This window comes from Bison bison, unplaced genomic scaffold (assembly GCF_000754665.1).
Source record: "Bison bison bison isolate TAMUID 2011002044 unplaced genomic scaffold, Bison_UMD1.0 scf7180017864527, whole genome shotgun sequence".
Classification (NCBI taxonomy): domain Eukaryota; kingdom Metazoa; phylum Chordata; class Mammalia; order Artiodactyla; family Bovidae; genus Bison; species Bison bison.
Window position 1 is genome coordinate 3418977 of NW_011495078.1, and position 25369 is coordinate 3444345.

General features: G+C 41.2%; 1 protein-coding gene across 1 annotated transcript in view; it reads right to left on the minus strand.

Moving 5' to 3' along the window:
- Nucleotides 1–25369, minus strand: part of MYO16 (myosin XVI) — a 322068-nt gene that overhangs the window by 214388 nt on the left and 82311 nt on the right. The window contains exons 6-8 of the mRNA XM_010831550.1: nucleotides 21186–21311; nucleotides 9333–9408; nucleotides 6521–6674 (exon numbers count right to left, since the gene is read on the minus strand). Coding sequence (XP_010829852.1) covers nucleotides 6521–6674; nucleotides 9333–9408; nucleotides 21186–21311 — 356 coding nt within the window. The remainder of the gene's footprint in view (nucleotides 1–6520; nucleotides 6675–9332; nucleotides 9409–21185; nucleotides 21312–25369) is intronic.

Below are 25369 nucleotides of genomic sequence, written 5' to 3' on the forward strand. Positions count from 1 at the left end.
AGCCTCTTGATGAAAGTGAAAGAGGAGAGTGAAAAAGTTGGCTTAAAGCTCAACATTCAGAAAACAAAGATCATGGCATCTGGTCCCATCACTTCATGGCAAATAGATGGGGAAACAGTGGAAACAGTGTCAAACTTTATTTTTCTGGGTTCCAAAATCACTGTAGATGGTGACTGAAGCCATGAAATTAAAAGATGTTTACTCCTTGGAAGAAAAGTTATGACCAACCTAGATAGCATATTGAAAAGCAGAGACATTACTTTGCCAACAAAGGTTCGTCTAGTCAAGGCTATGGTTTTTCCTGTGGTCATGTATGGATGTGAGAGTTGGACTGTGAAGAAGGCTGGGCACCAAAGAATTGATGCTTTTGAACTGTGGTGTTGGAGAAGACTCTTGAGAGTCCCTTGGACTGCAAGGAGATCCAACCAGTCCATTCTGAAGGAGATCAGCCCTGGGATTTCTTTGGAAGGAATGATGCTAAAGCTGAAACTCCAGTACTATAGCCACCTCATGTGAAGAGTTGACTCATTGGAAAAGACTCTGATGCTGGGAGGGATTGGGGGCAGGAGGAGAAGGGGGACGACAGAGGATGAGATGGCTGGATGGCATCATTGACTCGATGGACGTGAGTCTCAGTGAAGTCCAGGAGCTGGTGATGGACAGGGAGGCCGGGGCGATTCATGGGGTGGCAAAGAGTCAGACACGACTGAGCAACTGATCTGATCTGATCTGATCTGAAGACATTCATCTGAGAATAGTCTCATTCACCTTAAAGGAGTTCTCAACAATTATCACCAAAGAAACTTTAAAAAAGTCTCTTAAAGTAAGTTGAATCCAGAAGTGCTGTGCATTACGAAGGGAGTTTCTGAATACCTCAAGAGTTACACAGTCCCTTAGTCATCAAGAAGAAGCTCACAAGACACGGGCCACCCGCATCATCCTGTGTTGTACTACAGTGTGTTTCTGATACAAATGGACCACCTAGAGTCAGCATGAACCCCCAAGGTAAGGACGCCGTCCTCAGCAAGTCAGTCCCACTTCGCATGTCAGCCACAGGTCTGGGCATTCCCAGGCCACCTGCACTTTGGAGCCAACTAGCTACAATTTCAGGTGTTCCTTCAAACTGTCTCAGGTTAGATGATTCCCTGGAATGACTCAAGAAAGCCTTATACTTAAAACTGCATGGCTACAAACTTCATTTGGGTTTTCCCATAACATCCCAAACCAACTTTTTGGGAGTTTCAACATGAAGTATACAGACCAAGATAAACAGACACACACGGTAAGGTCTTGGAGGGCCCTAAACTCAGGTCCTGTGCCCTCTTTCCATGGAGCAAGGGCACATTATCATCCTAGTGTATCAGTATGTTTACCAACAAGGAACAGAGGCTAGGCTGGCTCAAAGCTCCCATCCTTATCCTGAAATTGCATCATTGGATTTTAGATGCTCAGAGTGAACCAGGTCAAAGGGTTGGGTGGATAAGACAGTGGACAGATGGAAAACAGTGGCCCCGTCTTGTTCTAATGCTATGGGCATCTCCGTTTGGAAAGCGATTTCATAGAAGATGGCAAGGACCGTGAGCAAGAATTTTGTTGAGGCTGCCATCACCCTAATACCAAAACCAGACGAAGAAAACTACAGGCCAACATCACTGGTGAACATAGATGCAAAGATCCTATTTCCTTTTGTGTTGCTAAGTTGGCTTGTTCATTTTACCTTTCCCCTGAAGGCAAAAGGTAGTTTTCTTTCTTTGTCTGGTTTTGGTATTAGGGTGATGGCAGCCTCAACAAAATTCTAGCAAACAGAATCCAACAACATACTAAAAAGATCATACATCATGACTAAGTGGGCTTTATCCAAAGGAAGCAAGGATGCTTCAATATTTGCAAATCAATCAATGTGATACAGCACATTAACAAATTGAGATAAATTTCAATTTGAGATATGATTATCTCAATAGATGCAGAGAAAGCCTTTGCAAAATTAAACACCCATTTATGATAAAAACTCTCCAGAAAGCAGGCAAAGAAGGAACATACCTCAACAAAATAAAAGCCATCTATAATGAACCCACAGCAAGCATTATCTTCAGTGGCAAAAAATTGAGAACATTTCCTCTAAAGTCAGGAACAAGACAAGGGTGCCCACTTTCACCACTACTATTCAACACAGTTTTGGAAATTTTAGGCACAGCAATCAGAGAAGTAAAAGAAATGAAAGGAATTCAGATTGGAAAAGAAGTAAAACTCTCATTGCTTGCAGATGATCCTCTACATAGAAAACCCTACACACACCACCAAAAAATTACTAGAGCTAATCAATGAATAAAGTTGCAGGATACAAAATTAATACACAGAAATCCCTTGCATTCCTGTACACTAACAATGAGAAAACAGAAAGAGAAATTAAGGAAACAATCCATTCACTATTGCAACAAAAAGAATAAAATACGTAGGAATAAATTTACCTAAGCAAACAAAAGACCTATATATAGAAAACTATAAAACACTGATGAAAGAGGTCAAAGACGAGACAAATAGATGGATAAGTATACCATGTTCATGGATCAGAAGAATCAATATAGTGAAAGTGAGTATACTATCCAAAGCAATCTATAGATTCAATGCAATCCCTATCAAGCTACCAAAGGTATTTTTCACAGAATTAGAACAAATAATTTCACAATTTGTGTGGAAACACAAAAAACCTCAAATAGCCAAAGCAATCTTGAGAAAGAAGAATGGAACTGGAGGAGTCAACCTGCCTGACTCCAGACTATCCTGCAAAGCTACAGTCATCAAGACAGTATGGTACTGGCACAAAGACAGAAATATAGATCAATGGAATAAAACAGAAAGCACAGAGATTAATCCACACACCTATGGATACCTTATTTTTGATAAAGGAGGCAAGAATATACAAGACAATCTCTTTAACAAGTGATGCTGGGAAACCTGGTCAACCACCTGTAGAAGAATGAAACTAGAACCCTTTATAACACCATACACAAAAATAAACTCAAAATGGATTAAAGATATAAATGTAAGACCAGAAACTATAAAATTCTGAGGAAAACATAGGCAGAACACGCACTTGCTTGCTCAGAAATCATAGCAGGATCCTCTATGATCCACCTCCCAGAGTAATGGAAATAAAAGCAAAAATAAACCAATGGGACCTAATTAAAAGCTTTTGCACAATGAAGGAAACTATAAGCAAGGTGAAAAGACAACCTTCAGAATGAGAGAAAATAATAGTAAATGAAACAACTGACAGAAAATTAATCTCAAAAACATACAAGCAGCTCATGCAGCTCAATACCAGAAAAATAAATGACCCAATCAAAAAATGGGCCAAAGAACTAAACAGACATTTCTCCAAAGAAGATACACAGATGGCTAAAAAACACATGAAAAGATGCTCAACATCACTCATTATCAGAGAAATGCAAATCAAAATCACAGTAAAGTACCATTTCATGCTGGTCAGAATGGCTGCTATCAAAAAAGTTTATAAACAATAAATGCTGGAGAGGGTGTGTTGGTGGGAATCCAAACTATTATTGCCACTATGGACAATAGTGTGGAGATTCCTTAAAAAACCTGGAAATAGAATTGCCATATGACCCAGCAATCCCACTGCTGGGCATACACACTGAGGAAATCAGAATTGAAAGAGACACCTGTACCCCAGTGTTCATTGCAGCACTGTTTATAATAGCCAGGACACGGAGGCGAGCTAGATGTTTATTGGCAGAAGAATGGATAAGAAAGTTTTGGTACATAAACACAATGGAATATTACTCAAGCTATTAAAAAGAACACATTTGAGTCAGTTCTAATGAGGTGGATAAAACTGGAGCCTATTATACAGAGTGAAGTAAGTCAGAAAGAAAAACACCAATACAGTATATTAACATATTTATATGGAATTTAGAAAGATGGTAATGACAACCCTATGTGCAAGACAGTAAAATAAACACAAACATAAAGAACAGACTTCCAGACTCTGGGAGAAGGTGAGGGCACAATGATTTGAGAGAATAGCATTGAAACATGTATATTACCATATGTGAAATAGATGACCAGTCCAAGTCTGATGCATGAAACAGGGCTCTCAAAGCTGGTGCACTGGGACAACCCAGAGGGATGGGATGGGGAGGGAGGTGGGAGGGGGGCTTTGGAGCAGGGGACGCATGTACACCCGTGGCTGATTCATGTCGATGCATGGCAAAAACCACCACAATATTGTAAAGTAATTAGCCTCCAATTAAAATAAATTAATTTTTTAAAAGGAAATAGGAAGCTGGGGGGTTAAATGATGAAGAAAGATGGGCAACTGTAATTCAGATGAGGTTTTATTTGTTAAATCTTCATAATGAGGACTAGAGATAAAAAGTGGGAGAAGAAAAAATTATAGAAGAAAAACTGTAGACTATATGGAGGAGAGAAGACATTTTAAGTTCTTTATAACTCTATGCTTCTCCTATCAATGAATATGCCCTGATCTGTCCTGGGAAAAATAAGGAAAAGGGAAAAAAAGGAGGGGAGCTTGCAGAAGATCTCAGCAACAGTGAGGAGAGAAGATAGAGACCCAAACCCTCCCCAAACACTGGGTGTTGTAACCACTGACTTCCACCCTATTAGTGGTTAGGAGAGAAATGCTGCTTTGTAAATGACGCCTAAGAGATTTTTAAAGAAATACATTTCTGTTTCCTGTCAATCATGTCAATTGTCTGATTCACTTCATACATGGCCTCTACTTGAAAATGTCCCAACGTAGCTCAGTAAATTGTTGCCCAAATCAATCACCACTGTGAAACTGTGCTAAAAATCAACAGCTAGTCTTATTTTTTCTCTAAAAAATACACGCATTTGCCAGCTTTAAAGAAAGTGTTCTCATTCATAATGTTTGTGGGCTTCTTTATAGCTGGGGTTGTTGTTTTTGTTCAGCTGCTCAGTCGTGTCTGACTCTTTGGGACCCCATGGACTGCAGCACACCAGGCTTCCCTGTCCCTCACTATCTCCCAAAGTTTGCCCAAGGAGACTTCAGATGTCCACATTTTCCCTTCCCACACTAAAACAAGGTCTGAAAGTCAACTATAGAAATTAAGAATTTAACATAACTATACCTAGTTATTTTCATCCTGTCTGTTTATTCCAGTTCATATTTATTTCTAACACTACAAAGATAAAATCACGAATGATAAAAGAAACTTTACAAAATATCTTACTTGAGTTGCTCTTCAATATAATTTTTGATTTTATCCCCAAAGAAAGTCTTAACATTAGACTTAATCTCCACCACCTGACAAAACAGATTCGGAGATGGGAAGCACCTTCCTCAAGGTCCCACTGATTGTATGCAGCAGATTTTTGCTTTAGTCTGAAATATTTTTTCCTCGTGCATGTATCTTACTGAGATATAAAATACATAGCACAAAATTCACACTTTCATGGAGTACAAGTCAGTGCTTTTTAGCACATTCACAAATGCGTGTAACCATCTCATCTACTTCCAGAAAATTTCCATCATTTCCCTAAAGAAACCCCATATCCATTCAGAGTTACTTCCCATTTTTCCCTCACCCTGCTCATCCAACTACTAATGTACCTTCTGTCTTGGTGCATTTGCTAATCCCAGGCATTTCATTATAAATTCAGCAATACACTATGTGGCCTCCTGTGTCTGACTTTCTTCACTTAGCACAATATTTTTTAAGTTTCCCCTTGTTTATAGCATGTGTCAGTCTTTAGGACATACTTTAGATAGTAAGAAATCATTAGTTTTATACTTAAGACAGAAAACAGTGACTATTTGTATTAATTCCCTCATAGCTTAGTTGGTAAAGAATCTGCCTGCAATGCAGGAGACCCTGCTTTGATTCCTGGGTCATGAAGATCCCGGGAGAAGGGACAGGTTATCCACTCCAGTATTCCAGGGCTTCCCTTGTGGCTCATCTGGTAAAGAATCCACCTGTAATGTGGGAGACTTGGGTTTGATCCCTGGGTCAGGAAGATCCCCCAGAGAAGGCAAAGGCTGCCCACTCCAGGATTCTGGCCTGGAGAATTCCATGGACTATATAGTCCATGGGGTCACAAAGAGTCAGACATGACTGAGTGACCTTCACTTCACTTCATTTGTATTAATATTCCCTACTTGAGCAAATTTAGCCATGATGATAGTTACTGGAAATCTCTTGCTTTCTTGTTAGATAGTTATTGGTTCAGTTAGAAATATGGAATGTACTTAAAAATACTACCACTGGTCTCATGATGACAAACTGAATGAAGGACTGAAATGGCAATGTTTAAAAATCAGAGGGTTTTCACGCCTGACTTATTTACTGTCCACAAGCATCTTTCAGCAAACACTGATAGGCAGGCTCTAACTTTTGGCTGCGAGAGGGGCTTAACGTTCACTGAAAGGTGACAGGTGACTAGGGAGGATGCCCAAGGAGGAAGACTGAGTCCTCGGGAGTGAGGTCGACGACTTTGTGATCGGGGAGGAGGCACTCACAGCTTGCTGGGAAGGACTGGAAGGTCAGGGACGATCTCTTCATAAGGGTCCTCTTGGGCCAAGGTCTGAACACAGAGAGACGCCTGCGGTTTTCCTTCCCAGGCAGACTCGGCCTTCAGCAGCATTTCCTCAATCAACTCCGACGCAGCGACGTCTGCAAGAAACCGGGAGGCGATCGGAGCCGGTGAGTGCTGACGTCACAGGAAACCGCTCCTTTTCAAAGACCCTGCTGCGCTTACCATGCTACGACTTATCAACACACGAAGCAAAACGAAAAATAGGAAAAGTCCACGGTGGGAATACAATGGCAGCATCACCATTGCAAAAGACCATTCCCTGGTACATCAGTGAGTGGCATATTTAATTACAAATGAAAAGAACAAATACAAAAATAATACTCATGGAGTGGTCACGGGTAAAATGCGAAATCACTGAGAAGCCGGGCTTGACAGAACTTAAAGCCGGTTTTCCTCCGTGAGAATCTCCCTTCATCCTGGTGAATATGAGTCAAGAGAGGAAAAGAGCTGTACCCTCCCAACAACTGGGCGCTTATGAAACGGGCAGCAGGCGTTCTACAGGCATTCTGCTAAGCGGGCAGATGAACAAGTAAATACTCGGTTGTGCCTTTAAAAAACAGCGGGTCTGGTCTCTCTCCATAGCCTAGTTTTCACTTTCAATAAGAAATAAAAATAATCATATTTCCCTACAAATCACACGTTAACAATGACATCCGAACATTCTCCGGCAGCACTATAGATGTGCATTAATCAGATTTACGCTTGTTAGCAACTGAAACTGAAAATCAGCACATCCTGAAGAAAAAGTGGCATTAACAATTAGAAACCTGATGGCCACAGCTGCTCCTTTCGGCCCTCACCACTAAACTGTGTAACCTCCCGTGTCCATGGACTTGAGTTACATGCTTTACAGGCTGGGTGAAGTAACTCAGCTACTGCAAGAAGATATTTAAGCCAGGATTTGATCATCATTTGCTTTAGATTAAATCATTCTGTGTAATGAGTAGGAGACAGCTCAGGGCCCTCATCTCGGGAGATTATTTCTGTACCAAGAAACAGCGCTATGTCAAACTGCTTGTATCCCCTAGATAATCCTTCATGTGTTCATTCCAAATTCAAAGAACACAAAATAGCAAGAATAGAATGCAGCAGTGATGAATGATTTTTCTGTGCTCAGCTGAAATGGGTGTGTAGCTCACTGTCCTTTGCACTATTATCTAACTCCTCGCTCTTACAGTTGCATGAGATGCCGAGTGCCCTGTGTCTGCTTGAAGCTTCTCACTGCCTCGAAGTCCTCTGTCCCTTGTGTGTGTGAGAAGTATTTTCATTCAATCAGCAAGTGTTTACTAAGAATCTACTTCGCACCCATCACGATGTCCCCTGTGATCAACATGGCATGGAAAACGGATTACGCGGATGCTAGACGCTGCATGAGCAAAGCAGGCAAAACTGTCTGAGGCTCATCAGACACAAGGTCCGCGGCGGCCGGGGCGAGCCTAGACCAGCAGGTTAGTCACTCCGGGGGCTCTGGGACTGTCCCTGTCAATCGCCTTGGGTCTCTCTTTTTTGGCAAGTTCATACTAGACCTGAGAGGTCAAAGTGTGACAGACAGGGGTCCCTGCAGTCGGAGGTCAGTCATATACACTATTCTCCGGGAGAAATGCCAGAATTACGATCCTGGAAAAACGTCACCTTCTCTTAGAACTAGAGTTAACAGAGGACGTGACTTGAATTTCCAATAAAAATGTTTGGAAAAGGAATGGAAAAAGCTACAAATTTCTATTTACTCTTTTCATATTTACCATCAAGCACATATTTTTGTAGGTAATGGTAAGACTACTGCCCTATCATTAATATTAACGTGATTCTGAAGTTTGAAACTATTAAGCTGTCTGACAGGGGTTAGTTAAGTCTTCAGTCTATTTTCAGCAAATAAGATGAATAAACATTAGACAATGATACTTAATTCCAATAAAATAAGAAATAGAGCATTCTGTCTTAACTTGGCGGTTTCTCAGGGAATCATACTTCGCCTTGAGACACCCAAGGCGATTGAAATGAAATAAGAAAGTTCAGGCATGACAAGCTTTTAGGTCACTGGAGGAATAAAAATGAGAAGAATAAGCATATTTATGTTATTCATATCAATTATTACCTTCAAAATTTTTATATCATTTTGTTACTTTCACTAGATTTTTCTCTTTGTTACTTAGAACTTTTATTTTTTAATATACCAAAACACCTTACAGGTAGTAACATTGTTGTCAACTTTTAAAAATTAGAAAATTAATGTAGCACTCAGTTTTTAAGAGTGGCAGAAAGAACTCTAGAAAACTTCAAAAGGTATTTATTAGAAAATAAGCAACATTAAGATTGTCAAAGTTTTAAATTAGGTTGGTAATACTAGTCTCTATTGTCTGCAATATAAATATTTGTGAAGAAAGAAAAAAATACTATTACCATTTTAGAATACCCTAAAGAACAAGCATGTATTTTAGAAAATCTATTTTAAAGTGAGCGACAGTGCAAGAATCACTGCCCAGAAAATTTAAAGCCTCAAAAGCACATTGCAGTGCAGTACAATGCAATGATCCCTGTGAACGGTAACTATTCTCTAATAGACTCCCGTAACAGAGCAGTGTGTAGGAGTCAGCGACACAGGCTTGGCTGGCGTGGTGGGGGGAGCGTTTCACTGAGCGTCCCCGGAGACACTGACTCACGAGGTAGCTGGGGCAGTGATGGGCCAGCCACTCCAGGAAGACAGAAAAGGGCCTGGTATGATGTTCATGGCTTACCAGAAGCCTTCTCCTCGTGGCAGTTCAGAAGGTGCGGATTTGCCTGATGCATCAGAAGAAGCTTCACCAGGTTCGCCTGAAACAGGAAAGGTAACTGACATAGTAACGATTACGCTGGATGCTCAGGATTCAGCAGCAAAGTGTCCACAGCCACCATCCTCCAGGGGCACAGATGGAAGGGAAATGCATTAGCGTGACCTACTGCCCCAGAGGTTTCTTACTCTCTGCTCCCAGTCCTTACTCATTTTTTTTTAAATGACATTCAAACTGTTTCATCAATTAACACATTCAAATAAAATATTATTCATCACATAAGGGTTAAATCATTGAGGTTATGAAAAGGTTCACTTAATATTTCTCAGGTTTATTTTAGGGCATTGTTTGAGAGGGAATGGGGCTTCCCTGATGGCTCAGCAATAAGGAAGTCACCTCTAATGCAGGACAAACTGGAAATGTGAGTTCTATCCCTGGGTCAGGAAGTTCCCTTAGAGGAGGAAATGGCAACATGCTCCAGTATTCTTGCCTAGAAAATCCCATGGACAGACTTGCCTGGCAGAATACAGTCCATGGGGTTGCAAAGAGTTGGACATGACTAAAGTGACTTAGCACGCACACGCATGCGCACACATACACACACACACACACACACACGGGAGGGTTTATACGTTATAGCGTGCTTTGTTTTGGGGCAGGAAGTGGCAACTCACTTCATTATCACTGCCTGGGAAATTCCATGGACAAAGGAGTCTGGTGGGCTACAGTCTATGGAGTCACAAAAAAGAGGGGCACAGGACTTAGCCACTGAACTAGTGCTGTGTTTCAGCAATTCATGAAAGTCACACTTCTCATTTCTCTCCATCCATTACAGCACCAGGGCTGAACTGCAACCTAAGGTCCCACTGGACAATTAGAAGAACTTCATCTCAAGTTATCAGAATAAAGCACCTTGATGAGAGATTAATATATTTTTAAGTTTATTATAAGACACGATACATCAAAGAGTATATATAATGGATATGTACCACTGAGAGAGCAAATAACAAATAGAGTCCCATGCACTCAAGTTTTTAAAATGTCATTCATGGTATTTCTGTGTGTTTTTCTCCCAAATTATCCCTGTTCCTACTTCTCAGAGTTGGCCACTGTCTTGAATTTTGTGTTACCGATTACCATGCTTTGCAGGCTTAGTCCCTCGGTATGGGAGGGCCCCTAATCAACATATCGCTTGGCTGCATATGTTTTTGACATTTATAGAAACGAAAGTCCTGAAGTATGAATTCTTCTGTGCTTTTACTTTCAAGAATTATGGCGGATTCATTTTGATATTTGGCAAAACTAATACAATTATGTAAAGTTTAAAAATAAAATAAAATAAAAGAATTAATACTGCATTTCCGAGCATCCTTGGAGGTGATGGGTTTAGCAACCCTTCATTCCTTTGTTTGGCTGCACAGAATTGCCTTGTACAAACATATCACAATTTAGCCACCTTCCTCCTGGTGGACATTCAAGCCACAGCAATCATTCATCTATACTTACAGATAATGTTGTTATAAATACTCTAGTTTATATCTCTTGGTGTACACCTTGTTCAAGATGGCAGTGGTGATAGGCTACATGCAGAAATCTTCACTTGGCATTGGAGCCGTGAGCAAAGCGACTGTGCTTACCCCCAACTCCTCCTCTCCTACTGAGAGATCCCCATAAACCAGCCCTGCCCACACCTCTCCGTCCTCTGATCAGAGAATAAAGCTTCCACACAGGGGACTATACTCAATATCCTGTAATAGACCATAGTGGGAAAGAATACTAAAATCAGTAACCATGTGTCACTGAATCACTTTGCTGTAGACCAGAAACTAACATAACATTTTAAATCAACTCTACTTAAATTAACAAAAAAGAAGAAGCTCCCCTTTGGTTGTGAGCCCAGCTGCTCAACCCTGTTCTATTGCTGTGAGTGAAGGAGGCAGGAGGATCCTTTCTGGAGCCAGATTTGAAAGGGTCAGTAACAGCATCTCAGTAATATTCATCTCAATACATGAATATGGCTTACTGCCCCATTTATTTAGATCTTCTTTAGCTTTTATTACATTGTTTCATATTTATATTATATTGTTAAATAGTTTCTAATGTATAAATCTTACACATCTTTTGAAAAAAGATTTCTGTATATTTTATGCTTTTAATGAAATACTGTGAACAATTTAATGGTTCTCGTTTTTTTTGTTTTTTTTTTTTTAATTTTGGGAGATTCCTTTGGAATTTTTAATCTTTCTTTTCCTAACTTTGTCCTTCCATTTCTTGGTTTATTATATTGATTAAAAGGGGGCTGGCTTTTCTGGTCTGTGGCTTTGTTGTTTTTGCAACACTTGAGGGTCATTCTCCACCCATGCACTCTGTCCAAACATCCCCAAGTATTTCCCCACCCACCACTTACTGATCTTGTTAGTGCTCTCATTCGAAAATGAACTACATTCTAAATAGTCTGTCCCCTCGCTAGCTTTCCCACAGGTTCATCCCAAATCAGGGTTTGGCTTTACAGAACATAAAATATAACAGTAACACTTAAATCATGTTACAGCAGACTGCTTCTATTTAGGGCTTAATTTTATTTCCAAATATACACAGTTTACTAAAGATGCAGATGTTCTCTTGAAATCTGAAAAGATATAATACATAGAGCAGGGTCCCAGCACATTAAAGTGGGTTAGGAAAGAGTTTTGTTTTATATTAAAAATGTGAGAGATTTGCTTGCTTTTCAACCATAAGAAAGGAAGGGAGGTTGGGAGGAAAGGATAGGGGACAGAGAGAACAGAGTGGAGTGAGGGAGGAAGGGAAAGTGGAAGAGAGGAACAGGAGAAAGGAAAGACAGAAACACAAAGCCAAGAACTAAGTAAGATCACTCTTGATTTTCACAATTTGGAAAAAACGGCAGCACCTAAAGGCTTTTACGTCTCGGCAAAACTGTCAGATTGTCGGGAGAGTCTAACAATCACTCTGCATTTTCTAAATTCAATTCATTCTTCACGGCACTCCAGAGAGAAAACAAACTACCTCCCTCCACAGCTTCCCCCGTACCTGCAGAGAGCATTTAAGTCATCAAAGCAAACGGTTTCCTACATGAAAATCTTTAACAACAAAAAGTACTTCCATTTTATTTCAGGCCTGTAAAAACAAACATTCATCTGTGGAATGAAGAAGCTTCTCTCGCTTGGGGAATTCCATTCCTTTTTGTTGAAAGTCAGTAATTCCCGAGCGCTTCCGCTTCGAAATCAAGGAGGCATGCTCCAGAACTAAATTAAGCAGGGTAGTGGTGATTTCACTCTCAGAGTAGTCTGGAACATGTGTCTTAACCTCAGAAAAGATCTTGGCAGTAAATGACTTCAATGCGAGTAGTAAAGTGTAGAACCGAACAAGGATGCACCTTCACTATTACAGAAGCTTTATAATCACCAAAACGATCAAAGGGTAGTAAGGTGACTGACGTTCTGTGTGCGTGTGCCTGAGTATGTGTGTGTGTGTGTGTAAGGAGGCTCTACATGACTGATAGAAAATGTATTTAAGCTGAAATTTAAATTCACACTGGCTATGGACTTTACTCATTCCTTGGATAATTATATTTTGGATTGGATAAATTCACCAAAATTAATTCCTTGATGGTCATTTTAAGTGACTTCTTTAAAAAGTAAAAAAATAAAATGAGTGTTCAGAGACAGACAAATTCCTAGTTCAGAAGCTAAAAGAGATTGTTTCACTTAAAGAGAAATTATAATAAAGGTCTCCGGGAATTCAGAATTTATATATACCCTCCACTCACTGGCTCACATGCTACATCTTCCTGAGTAAACGTGTCTTAACTCAAGACCATCTGAAAACCGTCAGGTGTACAGACCCCTCGATGGCCTCTTTGGACCGCTAACATGTTCTGCCCTTCATGGGGCTCCCCCTCCATCGTGTGCGGTTTCTTTGGCTCGTCCATCAAAAGTCTCTATGTCCAGCCCCACCTGCACGCGCCCAGCTGTCTCCTGGATCTCCACCTGAACACGTCTCCCGTCGGCCCAGGGGTCTCACGGTGCGTGCTCCCCCACCCTTTCTTCACACATGCGTTCAGTGACGCACTGAGACAGACAAGCGTCTGCACAACTGGAACATTCACTGGCTCTCGTTAATAAGTGCTAACTGAGAGCTCTGTGCCAGCCCTCTGCACACAAGAAACCAGCGTTGCTCTCGGTTCTCCCAGACTGGAGAGCGACAAGGACAAATGCTAGAGACATTCCTAACACATGATCACTGATGTGACGGGATGGATACAGTTGCTACACAGGGCGCCTGAGGGGGAATGTCACTGGGACCCAGAAAGGTAGGAAAGACGGTCAGTGAAGTGACCACTCCGAGCCATGCTGCAGGGCGGGGAAGGGTGAACCAGTCAACACTTCTAAGAAAAGCAAAGAACATGAAAAGGATGAACAGGGTGGCCTATTCCAGAAATTAAAAGACGTTCGGTATCACGGTGTCCTCCAACCTGGTGGGGGAATAGGAAGAATCATGAAGGAGAATTAAGCAGGATTCCTGGCGCATGGGGACTCATGAACTGTGTTACGGAATAGGCATTTTATGTCATCAGCTGTGGAAAGGATGGTGGATTGAATACTTTGTTTGTATGTCCATGCAGAAATCTCACTGTAGCCCCACTGCTAAGAGTGGAGTGGCTGAGAACCAGGGGACTCTGCTAGGAGGCTGATGGGTTAATCCAGACACCACAATGCTGATCATGAGGTGAGGGCAGACCCTGAGGATGCACGGATTGGTTGGCCGTGGTGGCAACTCAGGCAGCTCGAAGCTATTCACCAGGGAGGAGTCTGTGGGTGCAGGGGTTTCCCAGGTGCAAGACAGGCAGGAAAATGACCATGCCCAGGTTTGTGATAAGACAATGATGAAACACAGAAGGAGTGACAGGCGGGGGACGGGAAAAGAAGAGGGTAACTCCCTTGGTACCAAAGGTGATGCTGAGGACAGGTGGACAGAGATAACCCACTGGGCAGTGGTCCTCATGGGCCGGGAAACTCAGGAGAGGGCTTTGGGGGCCGTGATCATGGCGAGTATTTGGAGCTGCAAGTGTGAGATTCTCTGAAGACATGGAAACGCTGAGAAGACAGGGAACCTGGGGCGAACCACTGAGCTGGTTGATATTTGATGCTCAGAGTGGTAGGAGGAAAACCAGACAGCGTTTAAAGTTTTTTCCAATGGAAAATAAATACCCAAAGGAAAAAAAACAACAACTCTGAATGTGTCTCAATTCTTATGTAATTGGGTAAAATGTATTTGAGAATACAAATAACTCCTTTGACCACCAAGATACTCAGATGTGTGATACAAATAATTTTGAAGGGAAGGAGATTTGGATATAACATTTGTATGATTATTTTATCCTTGTTTCAGGATTGCCAATCTTATTATAAACACTAAAAATATATACAAAGCTAGAAGCAAGTTCCATTTCATGTACAAATCATAAAAATTGTAAAATCAAAGGATTTATTGCTAACATAACTTTTTCAATTCCTAGTTTTAGATAAGAATAGGCATCTATTATTCTTCTCACTGGAAAAGTTAATATATTTATAAAGGCAAGATTTAAAGTATGTATATATGTCAGTTATAAATCCCAGTACAGACGTCAATTATAAATATTTTTATAAATTATGGACCACTTTCTTCATAAAGATATTTATATTTGTAAGACATTTATAAGAAACTGAAGTTGTTATGAACATCTGTAAAAATGTCATTAGTCTCTCCAAAATGTGAGGCTTTCTAAAATATTTTTCCACTCAACTGAGATGTATTTATTTACTTCCTTAGAGAGTTATAAATTTCCTGTGCATATAAACTGATATCCAGATAAAATACCTCTTTTGAAAGTATCATTCCCAAAATGAATATTAAATGGTATTTTTATGGGTGAACAAGTTTTTAAAATATCGTATGTTATTTTCTTGACAAAATAATTAAGATGCAATCTGCTCAGAATCCTCTATTAACATAAATCTCGGTTATTTCTTGGATCTAAATCAAGGAAGAGTATTTTGGGTTTGGAGTTTTGTATTCTAATAGAAAAGCCCTGCTCTACTGACTCAGGGCCAGCGCTCAGCTCCTGGTTCTGGGCTGATAGATCCGGCCATTCAAGTGCTTCCATGACTCTGCTGGACACCAGGAACGCACACAGGCCGACACAGACAAACTCTGCCAGGCTGGGTCCTGTCATCTGGGGGTGACTCCATTCGCGTAGGTTTAGTGGATTAAAATGGAAAAGACAGGTGATCGTCAGACCCTATCCTTAGTATCAAAGTGTTTAAGGACTTAGAAAACTGAATCAACGGTGAGTCACTTTCCAGAGATGTGGAAGACAAAGGTGAGATGACTTTGTTTAAAATCTGCCTCATGTGCACAAGGTGATGGCTGCTTTTGGAGAACTCTGGGCTGGACGTCTGTGTGAAGCTAGCAGCTGGATCAGTTGACTTGGACACTGGCTCCCTGATTGTCTGATACATTTGCCTCCATAGTCCTCCCCAATCTTCTGAGCTTCGTAATCAGAAGGGGATGGTTCTCACTGATCGAAGACCGTGGCTGGGTCCAGGCTCTAGGTACGGAGACGCGGTGAGTCTGGTCAGGCTCACACAGCCAACAAGGGCTGGCAGGTGCCCAGAGCCGGTGAGAGGCCCTGGAAATCCCTGGCACAAAGCTGCTTTAATCCCTGAGATGTACAGAACGACTTGCAAGTGTGTCGAAGTGTGAAGCAATGTCTGAGAAATACAAGGAAATATAGGAATCCCCAAAAGGAGGAATATGCTTTATAAAAGTTGGGGTCAGATACTGTGCAGCTGATTTGGGGGGAAAAATGCAGCAACTGTAAAGCATTTCTTAACTCATCTGTTGTCATGTCTGACTCTCTGCACCCCATGGACTGCAGGACGCCAGGCTTCCCTGTCTTTCAGCATCTCATTAGGTGATGCCATCCAACCATCTCATCCTCTGTCATTCCCTTCTCCTCCCAAGTTCAATCTTCCCTAGCATCAGGGTCTTTTCTAATGAGCTGGCTCTTTGCATCAGGTGGCCAAAGTATTGGAGCTTCAGCTTCAGCATCAGTCCCTCCAATGAATATCCAGGACTGATTTCCTTTAGGATTGTCTAGTTGGATCTCTTTGCAGTCTAAGGGACTCTCAAGAGTCTTCTCCAACACCACAGTCCAAAAGCATCAATTCTTTGGTGCTCAGCCTTCTTTATGGTCCAACTCTCACATCCATATGTGAGTACTGGAAAAACCACAACTTTGACTATATGGACCTTTGCTGCAAAGTAATGTCTCTGTTTTATAATATGCTATCTAGGTTTGTCATAGCTTTTCTTCCAAGGAGCAAGCGTCTTTGAATTTCACGGCTGCAGTCACCATCTGCAGTGATTTTGGAGCTCAAGAAAATAGTCTGTCACTTTTTCCATTGTTTCCCCATCTATTTGCCATGAAGTGATGGGACTGGATGCCATGATCTTAGGTTTTTTAATGTTGATGTTTAAGCCAGCTTTTTCACTCTCCTCTTTCATCTTCAAGAGGCTCTTTAGCTCAGCTTCACTTTTTGCTATAAGGGCGGTGTTGTCTGCATATCTTTGGTTATTGATATTTCTCCCGCAGCCTTGATTCCAGCTTGTGCTTCATCCAGCCCAGCGTTTCACATGAGGTACTTGGCATATAAGTTAAATAAGCAGGGTAATGATATACTGCCTTGAGGTACTCCTTTCCCAATTTGGAACCAGTGTGTTGTTCCATGTCTGGTTCTAACTGTTGTTTTTTGACATGCAGGTTTCTCAGGAGGTAGGTAAGGTGGTCTTGTATTCCCACCTCTTTAAGAATTTTCCACAGTTTGTTGTGATCCACATAGTCAAAGGCTTTAGCATAGTCAATGAAGCAGAAGTAGATGTTTTTCTGAAATTCTCTTGCTCTTTCTTTGATTCAACAGATGTTGGCAATTTGATCTCTGGTTCCTCTTCTAAATCCAGCTTGAACATCTGGAAGTTCTCACTGTCATCACTCAGCTAGAGCCAGACATCCTGGAGTGCAAAGTCAAGTGGGCCTTAGGAAGCATCACTACAAACAAAGTTAGTGGAAGTGATGGAATTCCAGCTGAGCTATTTCTAGTGCTAAAGGATGATGCTGTGAAGGTGCTGCACTCAATATGCCAGCAAATTTGGAAAACCCATCAGTGGCCACAAGACTGGGAAAGGTCAGTTTTCATTCCATTCCCAAAGAAAGGCAGTACCAAAGAATGTTCAAACTATTGCACAATCGCACTCATTTCACATGCTAGCTAAGTAATGCTCAAAATTCTCTGAGTCAGGCTTCAACAGTACGTGAGCCAAGAACTTAATTCCTTTACCATTAATCATGAATAAATGGTGAGTGTTGGAAATGTAGCAAGTACAAGGGAAATACAGTAATAATATTCATCTTAATTACTCTTCCTTTTGTAAACTACATGCAAATGTTGAATCATATTTCCCACATAAGTTCATGACTATGTTTCTCTAGGCTAAAAACATAGATCTAGAAAGGTTTTGGATCATAGATCAGGAAGGCTGTGGAACGTGACAGAAAATGGGGTGGAATTCTGACGTCCGCCAATGCTCCCTGCCTGATTCATCCATGATTCTTCTGTTTCTTGACTTTTGTGTGACAACAGTTCCAGGAAGTTCTGTGAACGAAGCAGCACCTGCATTGGGCTTATGTGTCTTACACCAAGCTCTGCAAGTCTTCCAGAAATAAGCATTTTTTTTTTTTTTTAAATAGAAGCAGTTGTTTTAAAACATACCAGCTCAGACTGATTTCTTACTGGTCCTCCCCATTAATTAAAATAAACTCGGGAAAAAGCAAGCAATCCCAGAAGAACTCTGACAAGTGGAAGAAGGAAGATGGACTGGCTCAGCACCCGTGGAGGGGAGGAACCACAGGGAGGCAGGGCAGTCTGTGTCCTCACACACAGCAGAGGAGGGCACCTCTGGGCCCAATGCTTCAGCCCAACCCAGCAATGGAAGGGCAAGGGCGTGTCCCTGGTGGGCAGGGACACGCTTCCCACATCTTTCAAACCATGTCTCCCTGACAATGTCAGGTGGAGCCAGCACCATGACCCTGAGAACAGTAAGTGCCAGAGGAGGCACTGTTTATCCAATGAGACTGATACCCCCCCGCCCCACTCCATGGGAGACAAGGGTGGCTAGGGAAGGGGGGCTTGCGAGCAGCAGGGGCACAATCAAAACCCCGCAGCCCTGGAAGTTTGCTATCTCCATAGAGATTCTCCTACCCTACCCAGAGACATGGGCAGCTTGGCCCAAGGAAATACCTTCTGTCCTTCCTGGGGCACCGAAAAGAAACCCACAAGAACCCCAGGGGCCCAGGTAAACCAAGCACACCAAAGTAATACCCGAAGGATCTGAAAATTAAACCATCACTGGACCCACATCCCACTCAAGTAGACCAGAACCTGGATGCTAAAGCTGAACACAGCTGCTGTTTGCTAAAATAGATTTCCATAGGACCAAGATTCTCCTAACAAAACAGTCAGAATGTCCAAGAAGCAACTAAAAACCACTCATCTTAGTCAACTAAAAGTCAGAAGAGTACACCTTGATTGATAAAAGACAATCAGTTGACACCATAGATCAAGATGAAGCATGTTGAAATTATTTGACGATGATTTTAAAGCAGGCATCATAAGATTACAAATTCTCTTGAATTATAAAACAGAAGGAGTTATAAGAAAGAACCAAAAGGAAATCACAGAACTGGAAAATATCATAGCAAACAGAATACATCAACTCATACCAAATATTTCATTTGACCTGAAGGCAAGTAAAACAAAAAACATACCCTGGGTTCTGATAAAACCATTTAAATGTCTAATAACAGATCTATCAATAGTGACATGTCTTAAAAACTTTTTTTTTGTTGTTAAATTCTAGTCCTGTTCCTCCAGAGTTGATAACCTTATGAAAGTGGTTAAGGGAGTCAATTAGTTACTCTGAAATGATGCCTGACCCAAAATCTAAAAGTCCTGTCGGCCAAAGTGAAAACCTGGGTCAAACTATGCATTCAAGTTTGGGCAGCGCTCTGCAACATTTCACCACTTTACGATTTAGTTCCTTCTGGAAGCAGTGTCTGACTGCCTTGGGCACATTTTGATAGTTCACTGACCATCACCTCCTCAGCACAAGCCAATAAGTTGTGTCCAAGGAATCAGTACTAGCTTATAAGTCCACTTCTCTGTTTTTTAGAGAACTTCTCCCCTACCGCATCCTGGGATCCTGCTGTGCTCTGGTGGACTACTGGTATATTGATGGTGTACTTTTGATGCCCCAAGACTCCTGTGATCTCGAGAGAACTGGAAAGCCGGAACTCTGAGGCCAATGGTTTTAGCTACCTCCAGTCTCAGCTCCTCAACACAGCCATTCACTTACACACACGTGCTTGCTAGAAGCACAGACCTGGTGTTACTAACAGCATGATAAAAATGTTTATTGAATGAATGAATCTTTTTCTACAGGAAATGTTGTCAAAGCAAACAGTGTTCCTATTAGTTTGGAAGAAGCACATCCTCAAGTAATATACTTTTCCTAAGATGCCTGAGATGCAAATAATTTCAGTGTTTTCAACAACTGGATGATTCAACTTGTATGATACATATTTTACACATTGACTAGTATCTAAGGGATTTAACTTACTATGGATTCGGTGAGTGACATAGTTTGCACCAAACTAATGCTTGGACATCAAGAAGTTTAGCTCAAATCTTCATATATATGTAACCTCAGTTGTATTTTATACTATTAATACTAAGGCTTTCCCTAACACAACATATTATATATCTTTTAAAAAATCAACTTTAACATTAATAAATTATTATGAATACTGCTGAATTACATTCACTCACATACATTAAATACAATTGTATTTCTTCTTCATGGTAAGTCATAACCTAGTGAGAAGTTAGTTTGTGCAATAGTAACTCAAGATATATTAGCTATAGAGAATCAATTGAGAATCAATCAACTGAGAGTCAATTCAGAGAAAGAATTCTGCTATCCTTCATTTGTTACAATGAAATATAATTTATTAAGGAAAATAAAATATGAAATATTATTTTGCTTTAAATCTACTAACTGCAGGAAACAAACACAATTATCATAGACTCATGAAATCTGTACATTGAAAAGGACTGCTGCTGCTGCTGCTGCTGCTAAGTCGCTTCAGTGGTGTCCGACTCTGTGCGACCCCATAGACGGCAGCCCACCAGGCTCCCCCGTCCCTGGGATTCTCCAGGCAAGAACACTGCAGTGGGTTGCCATTTCCTTCTCCAATGCATGAAAGTGAAAAGGGAAAGTGAAGTTGCTCAGTCGTGTCTGACTCTTAGCAACCCCATGGACTGCAGCCTACCAGACTCCTCCATCCATGGGATTTTCCAGGCAGAGTACTGGAGTGGGGTGCAATTGCCTTCTCCGTGAAAAGGACTATATAATGTTAAAAAAAATAGTATTAAGACCATAAGTCTATAAAGACTGTTTCTGGTTTTGACTATTTCTCCAATGAGTCGGAGTACATTATGCAGAGTGTTGAGGAATGTAGGTTATGAAAGCTCTTTTGAAAAGTAAAATTTTTCTTTCAACCAAAAACATATTTTCTCAGTAAAACAATCCCATTAAAAGTCAAGTTACATCATGTCAGCACACATTTTGAAAAAAATTAAATATGAAATGATGCAATGATCATATGATAATTTTTAAAACTGAACTCAGGGCATATTTTACCTGGCCATACTTTGCTGCCAAGTGAAGCGGGGTCCAGTACTGATTATCTGCAGCGTTGAGGTCCCCGCCATGTTCCAGGAGGAGAGACACTACTTCCTTGTAGCCACTGGCGCAGGCCATGTGCAACTGCAACAAAAACAGCCTTAGTCATTGAACGTGAAAGAGCAGTGACAGCGATGTACTTCATCTGGTGGTTTGAAGAGATGCGTTTAATAAAGTATCGGAGCTAAAGTACAAAGACCTTTAAAAAAGAAGTTATATAATTGTATTTGTACAAGTGGACATCATTATTCTTTGGGGAAAAAAAGCTAATAATAATAATATTATTTTCTGACTCTGACAACATGCATTTTTTCATGTAATTGTTTCCCTCTCCAGTGCTCCTTTCTACTACTGTAATCTACTACTACTTTCAAATACAAAATAAAATATTTAGGTACATTATCCCTTCTTTTTTTAAATTTATTTTTAATTGAAGGATAATCACTTTACAGTGTTGTGTTGGTTTCTGCCATACATCAGCATGAATCAGCAATAGGTACATATACATCCCCTCCCTCTGGCACGTCCCTCCCACTTCCCACCCCAAATCTCCCCTCTGCTGTGTCACAGCACTGGTTTGAACTCCCTGAGAAATACAGCAAATTCCCACTGGCTGCCTACTTTACATGTGGTAATGTATGTGGTTCCACACTGCTCCCACTATCTCTCCAGCCCTCTCCTTCCCACACCGTGATCACGAGTCTGTTCTCTATGTCTGCATCTCCAGCTCAGTTCAGTTCAGTCGCTCAGTTGTGTCCAACTTTATATGACCCCATGGACTGCAGCACGCCAGGCTTCCTTGCCTGTCACCAACTTCTGTAGCCTGCTCAAACTCATGTCCATTGAGTCGGTGATGCCATCCAACCATCTCACCCTCTGTCGTACCCTTCTTCTAACCCTAACCCAGCATCAGGGGCTTTCCCAATGAGTCAGCTCTTCGAATCAGGTGGCTAAAGTATTGGAGCTTCAGCTTCAGCATCAGTCCTTCCAGTGAATATTCAGGACTGATTTCCTTTAGGATGGACTGGTTGGATCTCCTTGTAGTCCAAGGGACTCTCAAGAGTCTTCTCCAACACCACAGTTCAGAAGCATCAATTTTTCGGCACTCAGCTTTCTTTATAGTCCAACTCTCACATCCATACATGACCACTGGAAAAACCATAAATTTCACTAGATGGACCTTTGTTGGCAAAGTAATGTCTCTGCTTTTTAATATGCTGTCTAGGTTGGTCATAGCTTTTCTACCAAGGAGCAAGTGTATTTTAATTTCATGACTGCATTCACCATCTGCAGTGATGTTGGAGCCCAAAAGAATAAAGCATCTCCATTGCTGACTTGCAAATGGGTTCATGAGTACCATCTTTTGAGATTGTGCATATATATGTGTGTGTATATATAGTTACATATATAAAATTATATAACGTATGTTATATTTCTCTTTCTGACTTACTTCACTGTGTATAATAGGCTCTAGGTTCATCCACCTTATTAGAACTGACTCAAGTGTGTCCCTAAAAATGCTGAGTAATATTCCATTATATATATATACATATATACACCACAGCTTCTTTATCCATTGATTTGTCGATGGACATCTAGGTTGCTTCCATATCCTAGTTATTATCAACAGTGCTGCAAAAACACTGGGATACATGTTGTCTTTTTCAATTATGGTTTTCTCAGAGAATATGCCCAGTAGTGGGATTGTTGGGTCATATGGTAGCTTTATTCCTAGTTTTTTTTTTTAAAGATATCTCCATACTGTTCTCCACAGTGGCTGTATTAGTTTACACTACAACCAACAGTGCAAGAGAATTCCCTTTCTTCACACCCTCTCCAGCATTTCTAACAATTTCCCCTTTTATGTCAGCATTTGCCTTATGAATTGAGGTGGTCTTATGTTGGGTGCATAAATATTTAAAATTGTTATGTATTTCCCTTGGATTGATCCCTTGCTCATGATAATAGTGTCCTTCCTTATCTCTTGTAATACTTTTTAAGGTCTATTTTGTTTGACATGAGAATTGCTACTCCAGTTTTGATTTCCATTTGCATGGAATATCTTTTTCCATCCTCTCACTTTCAGCCTGTATGTGTCTCTGTGTCTGAAGTGGGTCCCTTGTAGACAGCATAGATAGGAGTCTTGTTTTTACATCCATTCAGCCAGTCTGTGTCTTTTAGCTGGAGTGTTTAATCCATTTACATTTAAAGTAATTATTAGTGTCTATGTTCCTGTTGGATTTTCTTAATTGCTTTGGTTTGTTTTTGTAGGTCTTTTCCTTTTGTTGTGTTTCCTGCCTATAGAAGTCCCTTTAATACTTGTTGTAAAGCTGGTTTGGAGGTGCTAAATTCTCTTAACTTTTGCTTGTCTGTACAACTTCTATTTCTCCATCAGTTTTGAATGAGATCCTTGCCAAGTAGAGTAACTTTGGTTGTAGGTTTTTTCCCTTTCAGTACTTTAAATATATCCTGCCACTCCCTTCTGGCCTGCAGAGTTTCTGCTGAAAGATCAGCTGTTAATCGTATGGGGTGTCCCTTGTATGCTACTTGCTGCTTTTCCCTCGCTGCTTTTAATATTTTTCCTTTGTGTTTAACCTTTGTTAGTTTAATTAGTGTGTGTCTCTTCACTTTCACTTTTCACTTTCATGCATTGGAGAAGGAAATGGCAAACCACTCCAGTGTTCTTGCCTGGAGAATCCCAGGGACGGGGGAGCCTGGTGGGCTGCCGTCTATGGGGTCGCACAGAGTCGGACACGACCTAAGTGACTTAGCAGCAGCATGCTGCTGCTTTATCCTGTTTGGGACTCTCTGCACTTCTTGGACTTTATTATTTCCTTTCCCATGTTAGGGAAGTTTTCAACTATAATCTCTTCAAAAATCTCTCAGATGCTTTCTCTTTTTCTTCTTCTTCTGGGACCCCTATAATTTGAATGTTGGTATGTTTAATATTGTTCCAGAGGTCTCTGCTGCTGCTGCTGCTGCTAAGTCGCTTCAGTTGTGTCCGACTCTGTGCGACCCCATAGACAGCAACCCACCAGGCTCCCCCGTCCCCTGGGATTCTCCAGGCAAGAACACTGGAGTGGGTTGCCATTTCCTTCTCCAATGCATGAAAGTGAAAAGGGAAAGTGAAGTCGCTCAGTCGTGTAGGACTCTTAGCCACCCCATGGACTGCAGCCTACCAGGCTCCTCCGTCCATGGGATTTTCCAGGCAAGAGTACTGGAGTGGGGCGCCATTGCCTTCTCTGCCAGAGGTCTCTGAGAGCATCCTAAATTATCTTCATTCTTTTCCTTTATTCTGTTTGTTAGCAGTTATTTCCACCATTCTATCTTCCAGCTCATTTATCTGTTTTCTGCCTCATTTACTCCATTGATTTGTTCTATAGTTTCTTTAATTTCAGTAATTGTGCTGTTTGTCACTGTTTATTCTTTATTTCTTCTCGGTCATTGTTATATGTGTTAAATAATTCTTGCATTTTTTCCTACCTATTTCTCGGGTTTTGTACCATCTTTACTACCATTACACAGAATTCCTTTTCAGGTAGTTTGCATTTATTTGGTCTTGTGAGTTTTTAACCTTGTTTCTTCATTTGTGCAATACTTCTCTGTCTTTTCGCTTTTTTTTGACTTGCTGGGTTTGAGGTCTCCTTTTCCCAGGTTTTAGGGTCGTACTTCTTCTCCCCTTTGGTTTCTGCCCTTGGTGGGTGAGGCTGGCCCAATGTTTCTTTAGACTTCGTGTTGGGAAGGACCTGTGCCTATGCTCTGGTGGGAGGGGGTGAGTTTTTCTTCCTCTGACCGGCAGGGCTGTGTGAGGTGGTATGTGGTGGGGTGCTTGTGGGAGCCTGTCTGCCGATGACTGAGTTTGTGGTTTTGTCTCGCTTGGTGTTTGGGTGAGGTGTCCTGCACTGGGGTGCCGTGGACGGTTGGGTAATGCCTGGTCTTGGATCCAGCAGGAGGCCTTCATGGGAGTTCTCACTAATTAGTACTCCTTGGGATCAGGGGTTCAGCAGTCCAGGCCAGTGTTCTGGACTCACTGCTCCCATTCCAGAGGCTCAGGCCCGATCTCTGGCCAGGAAACCGAGATTCTGCAAGACGTTTGTTATGGCATTAAAAGGGATTAAAAGAACCACACAAAAACAAAAAAT